This window comes from Mastomys coucha, chromosome X (genome assembly GCF_008632895.1).
Source record: "Mastomys coucha isolate ucsf_1 chromosome X, UCSF_Mcou_1, whole genome shotgun sequence".
Classification (NCBI taxonomy): Eukaryota; Metazoa; Chordata; class Mammalia; order Rodentia; family Muridae; genus Mastomys; species Mastomys coucha.
Window position 1 is genome coordinate 151263671 of NC_045030.1, and position 25917 is coordinate 151289587.

General features: G+C 32.2%; 1 protein-coding gene across 7 annotated transcripts in view; it reads right to left on the reverse strand.

Annotated features, from left to right (window-relative positions):
* Cnksr2 (connector enhancer of kinase suppressor of Ras 2) overlaps positions 1–25917 on the reverse strand; it is a 226767-nt gene that overhangs the window by 96925 nt on the left and 103925 nt on the right. For 4 of the 7 annotated variants that reach the window (XM_031370042.1, XM_031370050.1, XM_031370078.1 and 1 more), the window contains exons 7-9: positions 21551–21610; positions 16778–16846; positions 1696–1842 (exon numbers count right to left, since the gene is read on the reverse strand). In XM_031370042.1, coding sequence (XP_031225902.1) covers positions 1696–1842; positions 16778–16846; positions 21551–21610 — 276 coding nt within the window. The remainder of the gene's footprint in view (positions 1–1695; positions 1843–16777; positions 16847–21550; positions 21611–25917) is intronic. The other 3 variants (XM_031370058.1, XM_031370067.1, XM_031370094.1) reach the window with 1 other exon arrangement.

The window sequence follows — 25917 nt, forward strand, 5'->3', positions numbered from 1 at the left end:
TTATTTATAGCTTTTTAAGAACGGACCTAAAATATTACCTTAAAATTTTATGATTATATTGTAAAGATTGATGGAATTAATTTTAAAAAGTTATTTGTGCTCTAACTTTGAACAAATATCAAGTATATATATAACATAAGTAATACTAATGTTTGGATTACTTTATTTACTTATATAAGTAACTTTTAATTGCTTTAACATTAACTTTTCACTTCAGCTTATTTTACTGGGCAAAGACCCAACAATGGAATAAATAATCATTTGATATTCTAGACATACTACTTCAGAGTATATGAATTAACAAAAACTAGGATCTTCTGGTATGTAATTTCTTTTATGAAGGGCTATAGAAAAGTAAGAAATGTATACATATTTAAAGAGAACCATCTAAAAACTGAAAGTATGGGGACTCTTCCATGTTCCCATTCCTTTAAATTTTGAAAAAGGATCTTTGACAAACAAGTATCAATAGGAAATTCCAGAGTAGAACAAAGTAATTTATAATGCAATAAGAAAAGAATTATGTGATAGAGAAATTTGATTTGATGACATATGACCTAATGAGGCAAATAGCCTCTGAACTTTAGCAATCATTAGATATTTTAGTATAGATATTGAAGTCAACTGCATTTAGATATATTAATATAATCTAATGAAAAATATGAAAAGCTTCATATTAAATACATAAAGTTCTTAACATTGAAACATTTTATGTACTTTAATATTATCAAAATATAATGTCAACTTTGGGCCTGATAAGTGGTAAAATTTTACATAATGAAAAAATCATAATTCATGAAAACAGTTTAATGGAGAACTTATTAGAAAAAATCTTTGGCTTATAAAAAGCACTAATAGATTACAAATACATAGAAGAATAAATATTGAAGCTTTTCTTCTTAACCTGAAAAATGATCAGTATTCTAAATTCACTAAGCAATTACTTGAAAACAACCAAACAACTAGACTTCTACAAAAAGGTAATAGTCAGTTGACTTAAAAACAGAAGATTTGTGAAAAAAAATTTCAATATTGTTTCAGGATTCTATCCTGAATGAAATAAGATGTATTACATTTTATCTTTGTTCAACCATAAAATTTTACATCTTTTAAAATAACTTTATTGTTATCCAAACTAATGTTTTAGAGTGAAGTCTCATAATAAAGAAAAATGAAAAACTCCTAATGTAAAACTTCCTCTGATGGATAAGTGAAAAATGAAATATTCTGAGAAATAGACTAATTAAATTTTAATTGCTAATTTGAAAATTAAATTCCCACTCTTTATAAATTACAAGTTTATATCCTAATTTAAAGTAAGTTTTAAAACTATCCATTACCTTCTTTCATGAGTGTATGTGATTACAACTTATAAAATGTAAGGTTATAACACAAAAAATAAACTTTTTACTTTCTTCTCTATATTTTGACATGGAATAACTTGTGTAGTTTTAGAATTATGCTTTAAGTTTTTAAATGAAATTAGTGTTATCATTTGGGTTTTAGTTATTGTCTCAGATTTCATCACAATTAAGTCTATAAGGATAAGAGGTGAAGAGATAATTTCACAAACAAATTTTCAAAAGCATACAAGATTAATTCATATGCTGCTGAGATGAGGCACAAAAAAGAAGCATTACTGAGAAAGTCTATGGCTAAAATGATGGTGTATGACTTATGATTAAGCTTCATTACCTGCAGAGCAAGGGGCTTCCATCTCATATTTTTCAGTAAAGCTGGTGCTGAGGTAAGCATGCTCTGAGGTCGCTTTTTCAAAGTTAAGATAACACCACTCGGGTCCTCTCGTAGTGCATTCACCAAATTTTTCAACTGCCACCCCACCTGGTAACCAGCAAAATCATTACAATAAAATTGAGGTACAGTACTCAATGATTTAATGTTCTCCCCCTTTAATAAGATTAGTTAGAAAAAAGAAATCACATAATTGGTGTATCATCCTACCTATTTTCAGGAGAAATATATTCAAGAAAAAGTTTTGTATTTGTTGATTAACCATATTATTGCATTAGAGTCCATAAAATTATGAGACAACATAATGGACATTTACCATATCAAAGCGGAGACTAAAACATATCTTGTCATTCGAGTGGTTTGGAATGTAAAGAAATTATATCACCATTAATACTGAATAGCTGCTAAGTCTAGGTTCAAGCTCTCTTCACAAGTACAATTTAAAAGTCCACATGCCAGAAAATGAAGAGTTGGCAATGCCCTGAGCTAATAAACCATACCATAAGCTTTCTCATCACCATCTTTTAGAGATAGGTGGTTACAAGTGTCTTTAATTAGACTTACATTGTGCTACCAATAGCAGGTACTGACACACCGAGGAAACATTCTGATTCAAGGACAGCAGCACCAGTGAAATAAACCTTTTATTATATTATAAAGATAAATTTAAAAATAACATGGCAATGTTATTCCAGTGTCATATCTACTGGAAATGTGTTCCAAATAACCCTATAAGCTGAATATATTGTATGCTAAATTTAATTAAGCCATTTTATTAAATTTCTGCTCAAAACAACTGGCTCAATGAATACTCATGATAAATTATTTCACTAATCATTTAAAAAAATTTTAAACATAGAACTTTTGTATGCTTTTAAAGTGGATTAGTGGTGTAATATCAGGTAACTAAGGTCACAGTACTGGGTAGGTAAAACTGATAGTTTAAAGGAAACATTAAAATCATTTATTATTTGTTTTTAAAATATATTTCATATTAATGTTTTCATATTAATATTAAAACAGAAAACCTCTTATCTCAAGTCTAATGAAGCCATATACAAATATAGTGGGTCAACATTGAAGTTGGATTGCAAAAATAATTTAGCAAATGTTCTAAATAATGATGTAGTTATGTTTTAGGCACCTAAGGTAAAGAGAACAGATGTCTTTTGTGTGTTCTTCATTATGAGTTTGCCTAGAGTATATTACTCAAGCTGGAGAGAATAAACAGTTCCACTAAATGAAGCAAAAATCTTAGGAGACTGTGAAGAAGTAATCTGGCATGTAACCATTAAAGTTTAATGACAGATTTTTGGTATATTTGTTGAACATTCTCTTACTGATAAAATCAACTGCAGATGAATTCAGTAAAGAAAAAAACAAGACAAAAAAGCGGGGCCAAGGTGTTATGATGCACAAAATCATGAATATCTTGGCTATGAATCAAAATGATCACAGTAATACTTGGCTAACATATATAAGAGGGTGCTTCTTTTGAAAAGGAACATTAATGCGGATCAACTGTAATTACTGAACTAGCCAAATGCCTCCTATTTTATCTAAGAGGAGGTTATTATATATCTTACATCTACTCTGACCCCTCTTATAGCTAAGTAAAATCCTGATAGCCATTTGTACAAGCTAAGAGGTAACAAAGTGAATGTGAATCTGGGTATTCAAAATATTCTTGCCCTTAATGAAACCTATTATTGAACTTCAAACTTGAAGAAAGGCATGTTCTTCATACAAAATTTATGAACAACCTATAAATGATAACCATACTTAAATTATTAAATTAGCAATTAAAACAATCAATGAAAAACTGAGTTTTCAACAAGTAATTGCACTTATAACTATAAATAATTTAATACATTTATTTACTTATACATTTTTGATGCATGTGTTGCTATGTAGTTCTGGGTAGGCTTACACTTATGAACTTTTGATAATGTCTTTGCCTTTGCCTCTCATGTAGTTGAATTACAAACCTGTGACCAATTTGGATTTATGTTAAAGACTTTTAAAGTAGCATGTTTTCTTGTGAAATGTTAAGTTCAACTTAACTTGTCCTTTTCTGTATATTTTTTGGGCAAATAACCAAAAATAGAAATACTTGTCCACAAGAAAGTGGAATTGTTTCTGACAATAAAGTTAACTTGAATATACTTTAATTTTACCCGTGAATGTTATTTAATAGGAGAGTATTTGGATATATAATTTAACTATGTTTTAACCAACCTGCTTACTATCATTTAACATAACGTCACCAATGCTTTCAACAAAAGCAAACAAACATTTATCAAGAACCGCATTTAGTAAATATGTTTGGCTCTCAAATTCTATTCAATATTAAAATTAAATGATAGTTCACTATGAAGGAATATATAATTATATGAGGAACAAAGTAATTCTCACAGTGGCAAAAATAACTTGTTTTCATTAAAAATGTATATAGGAGAAAAGTAAGTATATTGCATTTTTAAATGACTAGTGAAAGCAATTACAAATTTAATGGGTATGTTCAATAAGAACTAGATTTATTTATTTATTTATATTTTATTCCATGACTGATTCTGAGTAAACACATCAGTAAAGTATCAGCTCCATTTCTCATAATAATTGTGGAAATGCTGAAATGGGAATGAAGTCTGAAGAGTAGTTACATCCATGCCTAACCTTTTTTTAGTAAGAAAGGTAGGTTTTACTCCATTTATACTTGCATACAGCTTCATTGTAACTGGATGTGATGGTTTATCATTTGAATGGTTCTTTCCTTGGTCTTATGAGCATCTTAATTGAGTTAATTTCAAATTATTTCCTATCTTTAGTGCCTATCATTTAATGTTGTCATATTTAATACTTGTCTTAATTGCATCAGCAAATGTGATGTATTTGTACAACTTCAGGCAAAATGATTCCCATATACAGTTCTGTGGTATCACCACATTCACCCCATTCTTGCAGTCATATAATGAGGTCCAAAGAATTATTGAAATAGATTTAATACCCTTTACCTTACTGAGATACTTATAGATGACAGATAATGGGAGAACATGGCTAGAAGGTGTGATACAGTGAGGCATATTAGAACATACAGCTCTAAGAAGGTTATAAATAGTATAAGAATGTCAAAATAGATAAAATACACACATTGATGATAATTTTTTTTCAAGATTAATTTTCCATGTTCTCATTTATGTTTCTGGCTAGCTTTAAAATGTCAAATACAATGGACTTAAGTGATGTAAATACTTAAGAGTAACATGGAAAAATGACGGCATTCTTTCCACTGGTTTCTACATTTTTATGTAGTAAGAGACAGAGAGTGCTCGAAGAAATGAAGGGGGAAATGATGACATCCTTTTCTCTGGCTTCTAAGTTTTGATGTATTAAGAGACAGAAGGAACCCAAAGAAGTGAAGGGAAGACATATTTATGGCTAAAACTTTATCAACAGTATAAGCCACCAATATTGGAAGGAATCATAATATAAAGTTTAGAGATACTATACTATGAATAAACATGGAAAATACACTAAAAATCAAGCTACATAAAAAGAGATTGCTTGAGTTTTGAGACAGAGAGCTCAATCAATATCAAGAGTTGTTCCAATAATTTTGCACAGTTCAAACAATTACAGAACTTCCATACTTACAGTATGGAAGATGATAGTGATAAATTAACTTGTATAGATGTATATGGTCCTGCTGCATTTCTGCCTCATTGTCTTCTTTTTTCTCAGTGTCTGCATGAGCTAATATTTCATGCTATCTTGCTACAATAACCTCTGTCAACAGTTTCTATTTGCAACTTCTTGAGTAGGACCCTAAAATCTTTCTAACCATTTCTGGTTCCTATTGAGGGCTTCAGTAGTATACTCTAACAGTGGTGCTAATGCCTACTTAATAATAAAATACCAATATTTCACTGAGGTAGATTCTAAACATTCATATGAAATTATTTTAATTTTTATTTTCCTTCTTACAACAGCTCAATGAAGCAAGGCATTGAGATAATTTTACATGTAAAGAGATGAAAATAAAAATTGATGGGTTTGGAACAAGTTTCCAAAGATATTAAATGCCTAAGACAGAATTTACATTTGAGTTTATTCAATTGTACAGTAGAGTACCCTCATTCAAATATCTTCTGGCATCTCAAATAAAATCAGTATTCTAAAACACAGCTTTATTTTCTGCTTTTATTTTTATTCATCACCACTACCAATAATCCCCATATAATTCTTTCAAGTTTGGAATCACCTGAAGATATATCCCCCCTTTTAACCCATTTTTGCATCATAAAAAGATCTTAGCAATTAACCTCTCTTTGGATTGCTCTATTTCTAGAGGGCGCTTATTTGCTAGACTTAAAGTAGACTCATAATCTACCTTACTTCATAAAGTACCATTATGTGCAAATGTTTTCTTCCATTTAAAGCTTTAAAGTTTTTCTATGTTATAATAGCTTTTCTTCTCCTAAATATGGGTCTCAAAGATGAGTTTATATTAAAATCAACTACAAAGGTAGTTTCAAGTAACACGATTGCTGAATTTTACTCCAGAGATTCTGACCTAGTAGTTCTGAGGTTGTAGCTGAATAATTAATTTGCTTTTCAAATCCAAGTTTACATATGATGATAACTCTTTTTGCTTTCTGTCAAGGAATCATACTTTGAAAACTGCTATAATAAATGATGAGCTCCCATGAAGGTAGTGACTTGCAAATGCCTAGAATGTTTTATATGATTTTAAGACTAGTCATAATAACTGAAAATCGTATTATTCTGAGTATGATTACAATGGTGTAGTACAATCTATGGAGTGTTAAAGAGCATAATGACCAGAAGAAGAGATGAACATGTGAACAAATATTTAGAATAACATGAAGGAAATTCTTCATTACAGCAAGTACAACGCTTTGAAAGTGGGCAACACAGTCTATCCCATCCCTAGAGGTTGGTGGGGGAGTTTCTAATTAGTCTAACCTGAAATCTTATCATTCAGCATGAACAGCACATAGAAATTCAATGGGTGAAGATATCTGTACAATTATAAGTTTGAGCAACTTTCAAGAGTTTAATGAGCGAGGATGACAGAACCAAGGGATATAAAGAGAGGCAGTAGAAAGAAGCAGAACACTTTTACAGGATTTTGAAAGTGAAAAATTATGTAAATATGTATGCCCCAAACATCACGATTTGCTTTTAGCTGTGTTTTTATAAAAGCATTTGTATCTCTGCTTGTACTTTTTATGTCACTTCTAAAATTTTACCTATTAATAAATGCTCATCTTTTTTTATTGGATATGTTTTTTACTTACATTTCAAATGTTATCCCCTTTCCCAGTTCCACCCCTCCCTGAAACCCTTATCTCATCCCCCCTCCCCCTCCTTCTATGATGGGGTCCCTCCACCCACTCAACCACTACCACTTCCCCACCCTTGATTCCCCTACACTTGGGCATCTATTGAGTCTTCATTGGACCAAGGACCTCTCCTTCCATTGATGCCTGACAAGGCCATCCTCTGCTACATATGCAGCTGGAGCCATGTGTACTCCTTTGTTGATGGCTTAGTCCCTGGGAGCTCTGGGGGGTCTGGTTGGTTGATTTTGTTGTTCTTCCTATGGGGTTGTAAACCCCTTCAACTCCTTCAGTCCTTTGGTCTAACTCCTCCATTGGGGACCCCATGTTCCATCCAATGGTTGGCTGCAAGCATCTGTCTCTGTATTTGTAAGGCTCAATGCTACTCTTCTTGCAATATCCATCATAATATGCCTCTTCTTACAACTAGAGCCCTATTTTCTTCATGTGAATCTTGCAATACTGTATCTCACTAGTGAAATTTTTGCCTTACTATCTTCCTCTATTTAATATCACAAGAATGGATTTTGAGTAAAAGCAGAATATCATGTTTAGATATACCCTTCAATAAATAATATGCTTGACAAAAAACCAAACAATCAGCATGTTAAGTTGATTGATGAGATGATATGGTAATATGAGGACTAAATGTTTCAATGACAACAAAATGCTCTGTAACTCCAAAAAAGGAGTTAGTATTATTACAAAATCAAGATGTAGCACTAAAATTTTATTAAATATAATACACTTAAAATTTGCTATATAAAATAAAAGGTTAAGTGACCTTCCAACCTAAAAAAAGTAATATACATGCTAGTAACCAATTATAGATAATATTTACCCTCAAAATAGCTATAGAATTTTCCTCATAAACATTTGAAACATTATTTTATATTAAATATTCTAGAATTACATCCATTGTAATGTGATTATGACAAATAATAGGATAGTGGACAAAATTTTTACTTGTCCTATAATATTTTACAACTACAATAACCTTTTTAAATTATATTTCTCTTACATGGTGTGTCTGTCTCATTATTAATATAGATAACGTTTACATATATTGAACTGATGCCATCCATCTCATTGGACAACTTATGAAGAGTGGCTAATCTTATCTCACTGATTTGTAACCAACCCCTAAAACATACTTTAAGGCATATTTTATGTATCACACAAACAAGATTAAAGTTTTCCAAAGTCACTGAGATTCTGAGTATCAGAAGCCAGAAGTTTTGGTTTCTTGTAGAGGGAGGCTTTTAAGTGAATTTGCAGGGCAGAAGCAGTCAGCAGGTGTTCCTGGGTAAAGGAAACATAAGAGGGGAGGTTCTGAAGAAATGCCTACATGGACTGAGAACACAAAGGTTTTTGGTGCTGTATAGACTAGAGGTTTTGATTACAGAGAGAAGTGGACTTTAGAATATTTCCTGGCCTGTCAGTTTTCCAAATGCATGGTGAATTATTTAACCAAATTATGAAATGACAGATATTATTCTTTGGACTAAGTAGTAAAACTTACAAATACTCATAAATTTAAAAATTTAAGACTATCATATCAATCTAGAGAATTTTCTTTTTCATGGCTGCCTTTGGAGTTACAGAGAATGTAGGATTATTTCTTAAAATACTTGAAAATATTAGCCTTCAAAAAGAGAAAAAGTTTCATTATCAACATTTATATATGCATGTGTACAGTCCCATTCTTACCTTCCCGTTGGCAATGTATAAATGATACCTTTTCTCAAAGAAAATTTCAAATACACTATATAAATATGTGATATTAGGAATTATTCTACACTCAGATATCTTCCTATCTTTTTAAAAACACTGAGGAGACCAGACTCTGTACAAATGATCACATGGTGACTAATGACTACCACCTTTTGCCAACAATTTTTGTACTGATGTGTTTATTATAGTATTGTTTCTTAGAGTTACTAAAAGATTTCCAAAGTATCTAATGAATGAATACTTTGTGCCAGTGACTTCCTTTTAATTTAGCAAAGCCAGCTCTTAGAGGAAATGTCATAGTAACAAACATTGTAGAAGTGTTGAACTCTGACCTAGCCTATCTTCCAGAGAATGTAGAACTAGTAAGTCTGAATGTACACAACCCACCTTCATTCAAATTGTGAATGAAAAGCCCACAATTTTCAAGCATTTAGAGATACTATAGTTTTTAAATGTTAGTAAGGAATTATTCATGATTCAATGATAAACTAGTATATAATCAAGTTAACAAAATATATTTAAGTAAGTGATTTTAAGTTCTATCATGAAGTAACTTTTAAAAATAAGTGAGAGCAATCTTAGACATTCTACATTTTATCCATTCTAAATAAAACTTTAGTATTAATAGTCTACACAGATAATTAGAAAAGACAGTCTTGGGATAAGATAAAATAAATATTTGAAAATATGAATATGGAAACAAAATATTTCATTTTCATTAGGGGAAACATCTCTACAATTTTACATTTATTGACTAACTCTTCACTTTACTCCTACATAATGCTAAAAGGCAATTTTCCAGTACAAGTTGAACATTTCAAGTCATACGTAGTTGTTTTTTAAAAGGACCTTTGATTCTATGTGGCTTAATTTCAATGTAAAACTTAGACTATATTAAGTTATGCATAACTGAAATGCACATATATTTAATACTTAATGTTTTCACATGAATTTTAAAGTCTTGTATATAAAATATGTGTGTATATAATGTGTGTATAAATCTGAGTTTCAGTACTTAACAGGGAAATTTCCAAAAGATAACAATTTCTTATTGCTCAGATAGAGGAAGAAAATAAAGCAAGTCAATGTAAACACTCTCAGAAGTGATAATTCCCCCACCCCAACCCTTAGAATCTGCTCATCAGTCATCTAGAAGTTCTTGGCTTACATCTTGATTATGCAATTTGAAATCTGGGTGAAGAAAATAGCAATCATGGTTTTTCCCATTAATGAATCTTCCACGCATTTCTATTTCTATAAACTATCACTTATATTAGGTGTGCCCTTGTGTCAGCATTTCAGCACAGGTAAGGCAATCCCAAAGCTGTGGGCACAGTTCAGTATCTTGTATATATTGCTGTCATTAGCTATTCCCATTTCGACACGGCATTTGGTAATGTTGTAGTCTCTGAAGGCCAAAGTTTATCTTGGAGGCTTCATAGTATTCATGCATGCATGCATGCATTCAATGAAAACTAAATCAAAGCAAAATTTATTTTCATTTCACTACCATTCATAATGCCCTTTATTTTCTTTAAATTGTAAAATTAACTGCGTTTGAAAAGTATTACTAGGGAAAGAAGAGAAAGAAGGTAATCATGTTACAGAACAGTGAAACTGTGGAGAGAACCTCTAATTATATAATACAGAACATTACCCCTAAAAAACATTTGTGTATTTTAAAGAAACACAATAATACAGAACTTAAAAAATTATAACAATATTCTTATGAGTTAAAATTCAGAACAATACTATTTCTACATATATTTGAAGTCATTCTGTTTCAGCCAGTCCTTCCTATAGTTCAGTTGTTCTTAAAAATACAATGGAAATATTTTTATCTAAAGATAAAGATAATATTCCCAATTACCAAAGTTAGGAAATTAAACAATACCTCATTATCTTAAAATCTCAATTTTTCATTTATGGACTTTTGAAAAAATATTCATACTTCTAAGAAAAACCAGGCTTAAATTTAGTTTAGAAGCCCAAATTTCAAAAATCCACGAAAGAGCAATCCAAACCTCAATATTAGAAAGTAACATACATAAAAATGTATAACTGGTTTGAATAATTTTTAAAATGTCACTTATAATACTTCAACAAATATGTGACTATTTAAAATACTTCTGAATAGTATAATATATTACAATACATAATAAAGCAAGTATATATATGCATGTTTAGTTAACTAAATACCATCCTAAATATTTATTAGTAAATGTTTTACTTTAAAATTTCCACAATGTAGAAATTGTCTTTAAACTCATTTTTATCAGAATTCTGACAACCAACACAAAGGTGGCAGCTCAGTGGCAGCCTTCCATTGGCCACTGTCATCTGTATACATCATATATTACAATTAAAAAACAGCTTCTCCTGCCCACTCTGAAGATAATAAAATATAGAAAGAAGACAATGTGAGAAGAAATTTAAATAAGAAACAATGGCTGGTAATATGTAAAATTTTAGCTGCAATGATGAACAGAATTTTCTCAGGATACTGAATACTGGGGATAAATATGCTAAAATAATTTTCAATTAATGTTATTTTCTCTTTAGTTTTCTATGACCTGGTACTCTATCGTGTTTTTCTTTCATGTACTAATTTTAACAGAAAGGGAAATGCTATTTAGTAATTGCTCAAACCTGTTTTTCATAGGAAGGAGTAGATGAGGTTACTGTGACTGACAACTTAGAAAAGAGCTGAGAGTATTGATGCTAATTTGCAAATGAAATATACATCTAAACTAAGAATCTAGAGTATGTAAAAACATCAGGCAATAGATTTATTTCAAGCATACAAAACAATCACTTGTAAGTATTTTTAAATTTCATGTAATAAATTTTAAATAAATAAAATGTACTATTTTTAATTGTACATTTGTACTTCATGGTATTCTAATAATAATAAGAAGTTACTGAAACCACTTAAATAAGCAATTATACTCTTCACAGTGAAGCTAGTATTAACTGTACAAATAAGAAACAAACCAGATATTTGCAAACAAAAAATTGGTTAATAGGAAGTTATCTTTATTAAGGTATAACATAAGTAATTTCATTTATATGAGAATTTAATAGAATGAATTCTAGTTTTATAACAGAAAGACAATGAAATATTATGGTAGATGATGAAGTAATGAGTTGATTATTCAAAATAAACGATACAATCTATGTCAAATAAGTGGCACTTTAAAACCAATTTGTACACAATTTAATGAAGATGTTCAACTTAAAAGGAAAGCTAATATCTCATAGACTACTATACAAGATGAATAACGAATTTTATTATGAGTGACAAATATTACTTTGAATAACTTAAATGTGTTGTACATTGTTTAATTTTGTCATGTATATTTTCCCCTTCCAAATTATAGGATTTCATTCACTTTGTTTTAAAATACCTTTCCTGGAGAATCCAATACTGTTTTCATAAGTTATTATAAAAATCACTTATCCATGAATATGTTAAATAACTTGCTAATATAATAATCCCTATAGTCTAGTAACATGTAACTATATGAATATTATATGGGAAACAATGTCATGTAAGGGCTCAGTTTTCAATATTTTTGGGTATAAGTGACTATAAGATAAATAACTTCTCTGAGAAAGGGAATCAGAAGAGGCAAGGATAAAGAAAATTGAACATGGCAAGAATGGAGGAGAAATAGTTAAGTGAGAAGAGAAGTATATAATGAAGGAAAGAAAAAGAAATGGGATAGAATAGGAAAAGTAAAAAGAAAAAGATTACTTAGAAAACTGAGGGCAAAGTACAGCTAATGTTACATGATATCATGATATACACGCCACTAAATGACATCCAGGAAAGTGGTTAGGGCTAAAGGGGAACTGACAGAATTTGAGCAGCAAGATTATTCTCATTGTATAGACTTCTTCCAATTTCAATAATGTTCTCTTTTTCTGGGGCTGAAGAACAAAATGGCAAGCTCACAGCCAGAGATGATAAGGAAAACTGAGAATCATAGAGGCACAACCACAATTAGAATGAAGTTCCCAGGTAATTCAAACGTCATTCAGTCTGCTTCCTTTGCCTTAATCCCTTTCTTTTTTATTTGCCAGCCTCACTCAGTAATATTTACCATCTTGAGAGTAAAAATGACACCATCTTGTGTTTTTCTTTTATCTCTCAGTAATTGGTGATCATGATCAACAGTACTACTTGTGCAGTCTATCTTCTTGACACCTCAACCTGGTTATTCCATTTAGGTAGCTTCATAACCAAATATATTGAACCACATTTGCTAAAATACTCATGAAGTGCCAAGAAAACCTTTCACAATTACAATGAATATGTTTTAGTATTAACACAAAATAGAAGGAATTTTCCCAAATGCCAGATTCAGTTACCATACATACCCCCTTCTTTTAAATGATATACCTAAAAAGAAAGTGTATGCATTCACAATGTATACACAAAATACTTAGAACACTCATACCAATAAAATTATTAACCTGTAATTTGTTAGGAATGTGCCCAGATGTTTTTGAGTAAGTACAATATCATCAGCAAAAAACATGTTTAGACTCCATCATGAGGGAGTTCCTGGTTCAAACGATGCCAAGGTGGTAAGGAGAGGGAGAGGGAGAGGGAGAGGAAGATTTATAAGGAGAATGAGTTGGAGAGGAAGAGAGAAAGGGAGACAGAGAAACAGAAAGAGGAAAGGGAAGGAGAGAGAGCATTACAGAGAGAGGTAGAGAGAGACAGAGACAGAGACAGAGACAAACAGAAATAGAGACAGATAGAATGAATCTGGGGTATTTTCAGCAGCCTTTCAGAAGTTGATCTTCAATGGCAGGGAGGACATGCAATAGGAATTCTGCTTTGCTTGGATGTTCATGATTTTTTTCTTCTTCCTATCTGGCAGTCAGTTTCTCAGCCACAGAAGTATGTTGATGAGAAAAGCTTAACGGCTTATAATGAAGAATATAGCAAGATGACAATGGACATATAACTTCCAGTTTCATTTCAAGTAACAAAATATCTATTTTAATAAAAGAACATAGGAGAATCACACACATCTAATTGGACATGCTAAATAGGTAAGAGAGGTAAGAATGTCAATTGTTATTGAGTATATGACTACAATGGCATTCAAATGTACCTGTTATTCATTTATCTTTCGTTGACCCTCATGGAAATATTTGAAATTGTTTTTTAATGAAATTTATATAAAGAATGAGTAGATTTTTATATTGTACAATATAACCTGCAGAAGTAATGTTTTTAAATTATAGAAAACTATTGATATAGCATCTTGCAAAACAATAAGATTTAGCATCACCTTCTCCTAATTGTTGAGTCTGGAAGGGTATAGGTTAATTCCCATAATATCATCACTCTGGTGAATTAATGAATGGATTTCATCATTTATATTATGTATTTCAATCTATTACACTATTTACTGCACCTTCCTAGCCAAGCACTACTCTCCATTTTAATGACTACAGAGGACAGAAGGGCAACTGCATACTACAAATAATTCACACTTATTTCAAGTAACCTACCCATGCTTTAGCAGTATGAAAACTCAGATAACTTTTATTCTACTCTCACTATACAGATCAAAACATAGGCAACAATAAAAAAGAAGAAAGGGTAGTTTACATTAAATTTTTAAAAAATTATGTGCAAATAAGCCTTTTACTTCAGCACAAAGAAGACAAATCTGGTAACTAATCCCATTCCTAAACAAGGCTACTTTCATAATCTCAAGATAGCTTCCTTTTTCTGTTTTAATCCAAAACACATTTGCTAGCTACAATAGCAGTCTACCATGAAACAGGACTCCAAGAGGTCCAACTACAGTATTAGGTAAAAGGTTGGAAGAGAGGAAGGAAGGTCAATTCCTATCAATTATTTGTGACAGGCATTTTACTTATTCAGTCTATCTGAAGGAAACAAGCTAACTGAGAAATGGCAGTAAAGATGAGCTTCAAACCTAATTCGAATTTCAGGAAAACTGATTCACTACTCCAGTTATGTGAATTCTCTCTCCTCTTTCCAAATACATGGCTCTACCGAATGTCTCATTGAATCCTGAGATGTTCTCACATAATTATTAACTTATTAGGATTCTTACTGATTTGTCTGATAATTTTATAAGTTGAATTATAGAAAGGTACAATAAGATAGAAGCAAGAGTCTGGGTCTTGGAGTCAGAAAGTTATGATATGTTGATAAATTAAATACTTTTTCTGAGTCTCAATTTCCACACACAGCAGCTTTTCTGCAGGATTTATTATAAATAAACAAAATATAAAATATGGGACATGATATTTGTGTTTAGAGTTACATGTTAAGTTTCAGCTATAGTTAATATTTCTAGAAAGATAAACTACTCTGAGACTGTTAGTCACTTAAGGCCATAAGAAAATTTCAGAGCACAAACTAGAACTACTTTCCCCAATCCTCATTCTGTGTAGTTTTCAAAATATTTGTAATTATCCCTGTGATGAAAATGTGTATGCATATTCTCATAGCATTTAAATGTCACCAATTCATACAGATTTTATTAGTTTATCTGTAAATATTTAGACCTTGATATTCATTTAATGAATGTCAGATTTATCCCATAAGGAATACTCTTTTAACAACGTTCTTTTTTTTTTTTTTTTACTAGAAACTAACTTCCATCTTAAACTCTGTCAGGTAGAATTTCACACAGAAACACTACATGAGAAGGCCTACTTGTAAAAGTCTCTGGTCAAGAAGGACACAATATGAACAGAACAGAGGAAAAATCTGCCAGGGTACTGGAATAGGTGCTTTATCTCCTAGCCCAAATTCTCATTCTATGGGTCCAGAAATTTCCAAAAGGACAACCACTTTGAACAATTTTTTTTATAGTGTAAAAGTACAGTCACCAGGCCTATCATGGGATAGAAAGCCTTTGTATATTATTAGTACTTTATTGTTCAGTACCAGACACACATCAATGCATCTCATTTAAAATTTTCTATCCACTTTTATATCAGATAGACAAAGAAATCACTGAAGAAACATTTTAACTTTTATGAGCATTAGGAACCTTTCTAAACTTTCTTGATGAAAAACCAGTCTACCCAAATTTTCATTAGGACATGCAAAAGCAAATTTAGCTTAACGGCATGTATAGGAAATGATCACTCATCCTGAAGTTAGTAAATGGTGTAAAATATTTGTTTTTAAAAAAATCTCATACTTCTAAAGATGAAGATTATTTTAATTTCAAATTTCAACATCAGACTTTATTTTTGTCAAAGAGAAGAAATAAAGCGAACCATCTGAGGCATATGAAATAATCAGAAATTAATACCATTTATTTCCTAAATCTTTGAACCTATCAAAGATATTTATCTATTTCCTAAATCTTCATATCTATCACAGGCAACCATTCATATAGTTTTGTGAACAGATTTGTGAACTGTATAGGACAAGAAAGCTTTCTGAACTTATTTAACATAATATTTTTTTAGAAGTAAAACTATAGTTCCTCTTGGCAAACCAAGAACCAAGTTAGCTACTGAAGAGCCTAAGTTTTAAAAAAATGAAGATTTAAACTATGCCCAAATCCTCCACACATTAATGAGTAAGTCAGTGTTCCAGCAGATAAATGAATGTATGTTTACTACAATAATATATATATATATATATATATATTAGCTAATTTACAAACCTATAAAAATTAAAATGAACTTCTATCAGGAACAGTCAAATTTGTAACCCCTACTATTCTCCCATGTTTCAAACAGACATGCTTTACATTCTATCAAACAATTCAGAAGATTAATTATTCATTTTTAAAAGTTCTTCAATTATCTTGTATAAAATACCAGTGTTTAATTTCACTAGTATCATTTTAAAGCTTTAGCAAATCTTTAAATTAGTTCCTCCCACTGACTCTTAAGGTAATTATACATACCACAGTCTGATGATTAACTTGAATCACTTCATCACCAGCATGGATTTTCTTGCACCGATCTGCAGGTGACTGAATTTGACATAAAAGAAATAATTGAAAGATTAACAGCCTTTTCTTTTCTCTGGAAACATTATAAAAATCTATCTCTTTAATTAGATTTTAAAAAATTAATCATAGCCTTCAAGTAGTTATTATAATTGCCTACTGATAGGTAACACATGGCTTGCATTCTGTATAAAGGTAATGACAAATTAAATGCAAAGTCATAGATATTTATACCAGAAAACAAAACATCCTTCTGAAAGCATTGAAGGACAATAATAATTGCTACTAAACTTGGCAAACTTAACCGAGGACACCCTGCTAAGTACTACTAGGCAACAGGTTTGAAAATATCTTTCATAAACAGACAAATTAAAACCAATAAACACAAATCCAATAAACAAAAAGAAGTAGGAGAAAGACAAGGTGAGGATTTGCAAGGTGGAGAAGTACTATATGAAGAAAATATTCAATAAAAATGTAAAAATGTATATGTATATTTTACAATACTTTCACAGTTTAACTTAGGCCTTTTCTATTTAATATAAATAATTCATATTAAGATAGATGAATCAATATATTTGAGTATATATATATAAAACTATATATATATATAGTTAGCATTAAACTTCAAAGCCTGATAATTAAATTGATAATTTATTTCACTTTTAATAAAGCCAATTCTGAATAATACAGAAAAGCAAAATAAAACAAACAGCAATTAGGTGACGTCTGCATCATATAATATATTCTCTAAGTATCTAATTACAAGAGCATGCTGTTCTATGTAATAAAACAGGTTGACAAACCACAGTAAATGAAACAAAATGTCAAGACTACAGCATATAACAATTTCATGACTTTACATTTTTAATACAAAATATAAATAAAGCCAACTTTATAACTTAATATTTATAAAATTTAAAATGTATAAAGAAAACTAAAATGAGATTTGTAATAGAAACTTTTTAACTTTCCAGGTGTTTTAACAGATTTTATATAGATTTATTTTTCTAGTTACCACGGATTAACATTTATATGTATTTCAGGCATTTTTATTTGGCCATAAACTCTTGTATATTGACTCTTCAGATGGATTTTTATAAAACATTAATCTATTAAAATCATTTGCTTAGGCTTATTACTCAGTAGCATCTATTAAAAAACAAAGAAAATTAGTATAGTGATAAAATCCAGTAAATACAATATTGCCTTTGATACCCAGGAATGGGATATATTCTTAAAAGTGATTTTTAGTTATTTTGTTTTATGTTTATGTGGTGTGTGTGTGTGTGTGTGTGTGCGTGCGCGCGCGCGCGTGTGTGCACGCACATGTGTCTAGGCCACTGGTTGACGTCAGGAATCTTCCTCAAATTGTTTCACCACCTTATTTATTCTTTCTTTTTAGACTGAGGTCGAGGACTCCAAAAATGGAAGAGCTAGAACTAGGAAGGATGAAGGAGCCGATGGCAACCCCATAGGAAGAACAACAGTATCAACTAATCCAGAGTCCTGGGGGCTCTCAGAGTCTAAGCCACCAACTAAAGCTCCATGGCTCCAGCTACACATGCAGGGAGGCCTGTCTTGTCTAGCCTTATTGGGAGAGGATGTGCCTGATCTTGTAGAGATTTGAGACTCCAGGAAAGGAGGAAGGGTGGTGGGGGGAAAGGGGAGCACCTTCTCAGAAGCAAAGGGGAGGGGGAATAGGATGAAGAACTGTGTCAGGGTAGACTGGGAGGGGGGCAACGCCTGGAATGTCAATAAATAAAATAATTTAAAAACGTCAGGGGAAATATTTTCAATCATTGATTCATTCATTGATTCATTCATTCATTTAATTTGTCTGTGGGCACGCTCGTGTCATGGTGCCATGTTGTGGAGATCAGAACAAATTCTGTGAGTCAGTTACTTTCCTCTATTATGTGGCTTCCAGGGACAGAAACCAGATTATGCTTTGTGACAGTGCCTTGACCTGCTGATCCATCTTACATGCCTCTTTGAATTTTATTTTTACATTTACTTGGTATGAGTGTGTAAGGGGGTGGAAGGATACACATGTCATAGCATGCCTGTGGAATTCAGTGGACAACCTTAAGGAGTTAGTTCTTTCTATTTACTGCACTGGCTCCAGGGATGTAATAAAAGAAAGGTTTGCACAGTTATAAAGAAAAAGAAAGAAAGAAAAGAAAAGAAACATGTTTTGCATAGGAAGGAAAAAAATCCAAGTAAGTCATCCAAGTTATAGAATCTCATTGTGGAACTGGATTTCAGAGATCATTTCCCCTAATTTCTCATTTCAAAGATAAAAACCAAAGAACTAGGGCACAGCAAAGCAAAATATAACTTACCTACATTAGTGAACAGCTTTACTAAGATTCAATTCAGAACTTCTAATTACAAATTATGTAGGGTTCCCAAAATATTAAAATATTATTGAGAAAAGAAGACTCAAAGGATGAACAATTATTATGTGATTGATATGTAAAACTATGCCCAGATTCAAATAGGCCTTTTATCACATATTTATGAACTTTCACCAAGTAAGTAAAGTGTATAAAGCACAGTAAACTATTATTTTCACAAATGTCGCGTAATAGATATCCATTCCTACAAATACTTCATGATACAGTTGAAAAGGACCATTTTTGTGTGTTTTTCCGATTTACTTGATAGTATTTATTAGTTTTCCTTTGTTTATCAAGAACTCATAATGCCAGTTCACATAGTTGAATCCCTACATATTTCCTATTTCTCAACAGAAAAAAATCCTAGCTTAAAAATATCCTTCCAGTGCTCAGCACATTGTCTGGAACACAGTGGATAGAGTAGGGCTTGTTAGATGACCAATGTGTATATGAGTCATCTAATGGATGTACTTGTAAATTAGAGAATGATGGCAAAAGTGTAGTGAATAGTGTCTTACTGAATTTCAGATTATGAAATATTTCACAACATGCATTTTATTGATTTTAGATGTCCCTTTTAATGTCAAATATGAAGTTACCATACCATTTAAATTATAGTGTTTCATTTTCAATAAGAAACCAAGAAAAGAACTTGAATCAATAAATAATTAGCTAATAGGCATATTAATTGAAAATGTTGATTTCAAAGGAGATATTGATAAACCACTGAGATCAATGATAATTGAAATGAGCTTAATTCCACCAGAGTTTTCTGCAAAAGAACACAGCATAAATATGCAATTTTTCTGAATCTCTAAAAGAAATTAACAACAAAATCAAAGATTATTACCTGGTTATGTAAAAGAGAAGAGATCTGGGATAATTTCTACTATGCTAAGTATGTTAATACATGGCTTAATGTACATATACTTCTATTTTTAGAGTACAGCTATAGTTCTGTGGGGCATTATCTTTAACTTGTTTATTTGATTCTAAAAACAATCTAGAATGATATGTACTACTGATAATCTTTTTCCAATTTATACTCAGAATACCTGTTAGAATCTTTTTTATTAATGATGGATGCTACATAGGATTCTGGGTTGGAACCTGAAAATTTAAATTTCTAGCAAAGCTCTCAAAATAGGTTGATGCTGTTAGCTCAGGAATCTCAGTATTAAAGCCATGTATCTACACCTCTATTGGACTAAGCCAAATTATACTGCAAGTATTCAGAAAGCCTGAATGATTTGATGTTTCTCATACCAGTTATGTTTCTTAAAATAACTAAACTATTTGACAGATAGAAGTAGATTATTTAGTTGTCACAATAACTTGTCATAAACTAGAAAGTACTTATCAAAGTTAACTCTCTGGCTTCAAAATGAAAATATATGAATTTGTTTTGACTGTGGTGGAGGGATGGGGTTGCCATCCCACAGTCAAAAACTCTGACCCAGAATTGTTCCTGTCTGAAAGAACTGCAGGGACAAAAATGGAGTAGAGCCTGAGGGAAAGGAGGTCCAGGGACAGGCCCAACTTGGGATACAGCTCAGGGGGAGGCTCCGAGGCCTGACACTATTGCTGATGCTATGGTGATGCTTACAGACAGGAGCCTCGCATGGCTACCCTGGCCCAAGGAGCAGCTGAAAAAGTCAGATGCAGATACTTATACCCAACCAATGGACAGAAGCTGATGACCCCTGTGGTTGAATTAGGGAAAGGCTGAAGAAGCTGAGGAGGAGGGTGTCCTTGTAGGAAGACCAGCAGCCTCAACTAACCTGGACCCCAAAGATCTCTCAGACATTGGACCACCAAACAGGTAGCATACACCAGCTGATATCAAGGGCCCCAACATACATACAGCAGAGGATTGCCTGGTTTGACCTCAGTGAGAGAGACTGTGCTTAACTCTCAAGAGACTTGAGGCCCCAGGAAGTGGGGAGGCCTGGTGGGATGGTGGTGGGGGATGGACACATTGTTTTGGAGAGGGGTAAGGGAAGCAAGAGAGGGAGTGTCAGGGCAGGGGAGAGGAAAAGGTATGGGATGAGGAACAGTCCAAGAGTGGACCAGGAGGGTACAATGACTGGACTATAAAAGAAGATTAAAGAATATTAAATAAAGTGTTTAATAATCAAAAAAGAAAACATCAGAATTGCTCTAAATAACTATTTTAAACTACATTAAATGAGGGAAATGTTAATGTATCCAGAATATACTTAGTATGTATTTTTAGATACAGTGATCATATGCTTTTGTAGTCAACATTTAACATCAGTCATGTGAAATACACATAAATGCTAATTGGAAATGTTTTAATACTTACATTTTCTGTGGTTCCGGTAATTACATGGAGGCCATCATATGTGGATTTAATATACATACCCTAAGAAAAAAGACAGGATCAGTAAAAGTGAAGCAACTGATATATTTTCAAATATAATATATTTTTTTTATTCATGAGATAACAATTCTGAGTTAAAGCTAGTAAAAAATGTGAATGCTCTAAATTCTAAAGGCTATCTAAAGAAGCCTATACTCAATCAAGTAACTACTTGACGAATGAAATTGCTGTTAAGATATAAAACTCGGCATGGTCTTTCTTTCCTTCTTTCTTCCTTCCTTCCTTCCTTCCTTCCTTCCTTTCTTTCTTTCTTTTTTTTTTCTTTTGGTTTTTCGAGACAGGGTTTCTCTGTATAGCCCTGGCTGTCCTGGAACTCACTCTGTAGACCAGGCTGTCCTCAAACTCAGAAATCTGCCTGCCTCTGCCTCCGAAGTGCTGGGATTAAAAGCGTGCGCCACCACTGCCTGACCATGGTATTTTAATATACTAAACATAGCTCAATCTTCTAAAATTCATACTCTATATTATGTGGCAAATTTATGTATACGTGTTATTCACCTATTATACTGCTATAATTTTACAATTTAAAGTAGCCATAATTTGAGATATTATATCTGTAATTAGCTGGAGGTGAAACAGTAATCAAATCTTACTTAAATAAACTTTCTTTTTTTTTATATTGTAGCATCCTGTATTTTCCTCCTGTATTTTGTAGTATTTGTAGTATTTTATGTTTTTCTTATTCCTTGTCTGATATACAAGACATTTAACAATAATCAATAAAATATCTGCAGAAATGTATACATTTAACATTTATATAATGAAATCAATTTCTATGTTATTTTCTCATACCTTTATGTTTATTATATAATTAGATACCCAAATATACCTGTGATTTCAGTAAAAAAGATAAAAGAAAAATGAAGCAGAAAATTTAATGGTTTTTAATGACCAAGAAATGACAAGGTAGTTCCTTCAATTTTAAAGTCATTTCAAAATGTCATATATGAAAAGCTAATAGTTCTGAAAACTGTTGAGCAGAGCTGGAAAATGAAATTAATATAACTTTAAAAGAGGTTGTTTACCAGTGAACTCTAGCTTCTTAAATGAAAATTTACAGTTTAATATATAATAAATAAATAACCCAAACAAAAGTATATATGGAAAATTTTGTCCATAACAATATGGCAATCATCAAACTTATGCTGGTGACGGTGTATGGCATACACACTTTTGAGTTACTATCTATATCATTACTTATTGGAAATCAAATAATAATAAAAACTTGAATGTAGGGGTGGAGAGATAGCTCAGTGGGTAAGAGCACTGACTGTTTTTCCAGAGACCCTAAGTTCAGTTTCTAGCAACCACATGGTGGCTCACAACCATCTGTAATGGGATCCAATGCCCTCTTCTGGGGTGGCTGAAAACAGCTACAGTGTACTCACATACATAAGTAAATAAATCTTTAAAAAAAAGTTAAAAAAAAATCAAAGAAAATGATTGTTGCTAACCCTTCTACCTTAGCTAATGGTAAATCAAAAAAAGAGCTAAAACGACATTTGTAAAAGGTAAATAGCATTATGTTTTAGATTTTTGCATTAAAAGATTGTGAGAAAATAAAGTGGGAAATGGTGCAAAACCCCTAACAAACCATTATTTGGACAAGAAAAAAAATCATCAATATCATCCTCCAAAATTATCCATCAGTCTGTCCATCTGTCCGTCTGTCCGTCCATCCATCCACCCACCCATCCATCCATCCATCCATCCATCCATCCATCCATCCATCCATCCATCCATCCATCTGTCATCACTAATACTTATTACCATGTGCCAGGAGCTGTTTTAAGTAGCTTACATTTATTTTATGAAAGTCTGTGGTGTAAGCTATGACTGACCCTGTTTAGAGGTAAAGAAACTTTTCATTCAAGTATCATTGTTTTTCTGAAAATGTGATGACAACTAGCTTTGCATTTCATTAAAACCATCTGTCTTATTTTTTCTTTTTGTTTTCCATTAGGAGTTAATTTTGAACAGCTACTTCTCCCTTACTCAGCTTGCTCAAATGATGTTCACTTCACTTAATCTCCAAATACCAGTTAAGCAGTAATAGCCAAAGCCTCACATTCAAGATGGTAAAATAAGGCAAATTTGGAGATCATACACCTCAATAAAGAAGCCTGAAGCCAAGAAGCTTCTCCAATAATGCCTATAGGCCCCTCTGTTCAACTCATTAACTCTTTTCTGTCATCTAATTTTCAATTGTTCTAGTAGATCTCATTTCCTCACCTTTTAATTTTCTAATATTGTTTTTTAAGCAAATCATATGACTTAATTACAAGTAAGCACCCTCGTTTGCAGTCTTTCCTATGCCTTTGCCTTTTAGACATTTAAGCACCTGCTGATTGTTACTCAAATTTTCAAACCGATTTATTTTAAACATGACATATGAAGGTTATTCAAAAGTGCATGCATTTTAAAATAGCATCTTGAATAACTCATATAAAGCCTTTAATCTTTTGCAAATTTGATATGAATCATAAGAGTCACCCCTAATTCTTTCCATTTATATACAACATTTTAGATTTTTCTTTCTCTCCCTGTGAAATATCAATTCAGTTGATATATTGCTCACTGTTCTTCACATATGAGGTCCTTTAAGCAAGTTCACATTTAGAAATAACCTTTTAAGCTGCTCATACCTACCTTCCAAATTTGGATATAAGAGAGATTCTGTGTATGTTCTCTTAGGTTCTGAACTTGGGAATCCCTGACATCATTGGGCCTACTTTTTACTTTTATTCTTGGATCCACCATCCACAGATGCTGCAAGAAATGAGTGTAGTGGAGATAGGAAAGGAAGTCATGGTGCTGAAGAAATAGTTAAGCTTTCTGTAATAAGATGGTGTTTTTGCCCTCTGCGATGGGTAAGAAAGGGCAATATAGACATGGACTTAAGACAGGCACGGCCACCTATTCTCTAGATGGGACCATGGTAAACAAGAAAATCTTGTGCCCCCATCCAGCTCAGCTTTAAAAAACAAAAGAGGGGGAATTGTGCCCTTCCCCCAGCCTTGAGCAGGCTATGCCACCGTTGGTCTTCTGCTGACCTAGCCAACCTAGGGTGGAGTCTTCCATCTTGCTACACCTGCAGTTTCCTACAGGAGCAGACAGTCTGCTGAGCTTGTTTTGCAACTCAATCCAGCTGAAACAAAAGGATGTGTCCGTAGGTTTTGCCTATATAAACACAGAGCTGAATATTAAACTTTGACCCTTGATCAGAAACTTTTGTCTTGGCTTCATCCTTCTCTTGCCCACCTGTTCTTTTTCATTTCCAGCCTCCCTTTCAGGTACCCAGTTTGACCAAAGCTGCTGGACAGCTACAGACAGGAGAAATTTCATGAAGGCTTGATCTAAATCATATTGACAAGATTGAAGAAATAGGCTGGAAAACTGTTTAGGGTGAAGACTTGAAATAATTTGATATAAAATATTGAAGGAAGTCTCTGATTTTTAAAATTTATTCTTATCATAGACAGCTACAAAAATACTAATACCATTAATTGGGAAAGGGGAGAAAAATAGAAGAATTTGGGGATTTTTTTTTAATCTAAAGAAAGTGATTGATTGGAGAGTTAATGTCATTTGTCAATGTGACAGGATCTAGATTCACTTAGGAGACAAGCATCAGGGCACACCTGTGCAGATATATTCAGACTAAGTTTAGCATCCGAGGGTGTCTGTAAGGTACTATTTCTACTAGATTAAGTGATGTGATTGAAAGGGACATATCTCAAGGGGTTCATCCCTGCAGCAGGAATCTTGGCCATATATAAAACACTGAGTAAATGAAGTGAGTACTAGCACTCACTGTTTTTTGCTTCTTCACTATGAATGTAATATGACTAGTGGCCTCAATATCCTGCCTCCTCTGTCTCCTGCTATGAAGTACTTGGACAATGAGCTAAAATAAACACTTCCCCCATCCCACAAAAGATAATTTTTTAAAAATGCCAGATATATTTTATTTAGATTTACCTCATAAATTCTTGCCTGGTGATTGTTTAATACAAAATAATTCTTAAAAATCTGCAGTTCTGTTCTTACTTGCAGACTGAGAAAATTAATACTTACTCTATAAGGCTGCAAAGAAAATATAAGGCAAATGGAAAGTTGTTTTACCACCCACCTTAACATCTAATTTATTTTTTCTTTTCTCTGAAAGTTGCTCTCCAAACTATTTAGATTTTTGTCTTTTACCACTTTTCAAATTACTTTTTTGGGGTGGCATGAAGGGGGAAAAGGGCCTGACTGAGCTTTTGAAACATCAAAGTACACACTTCCTC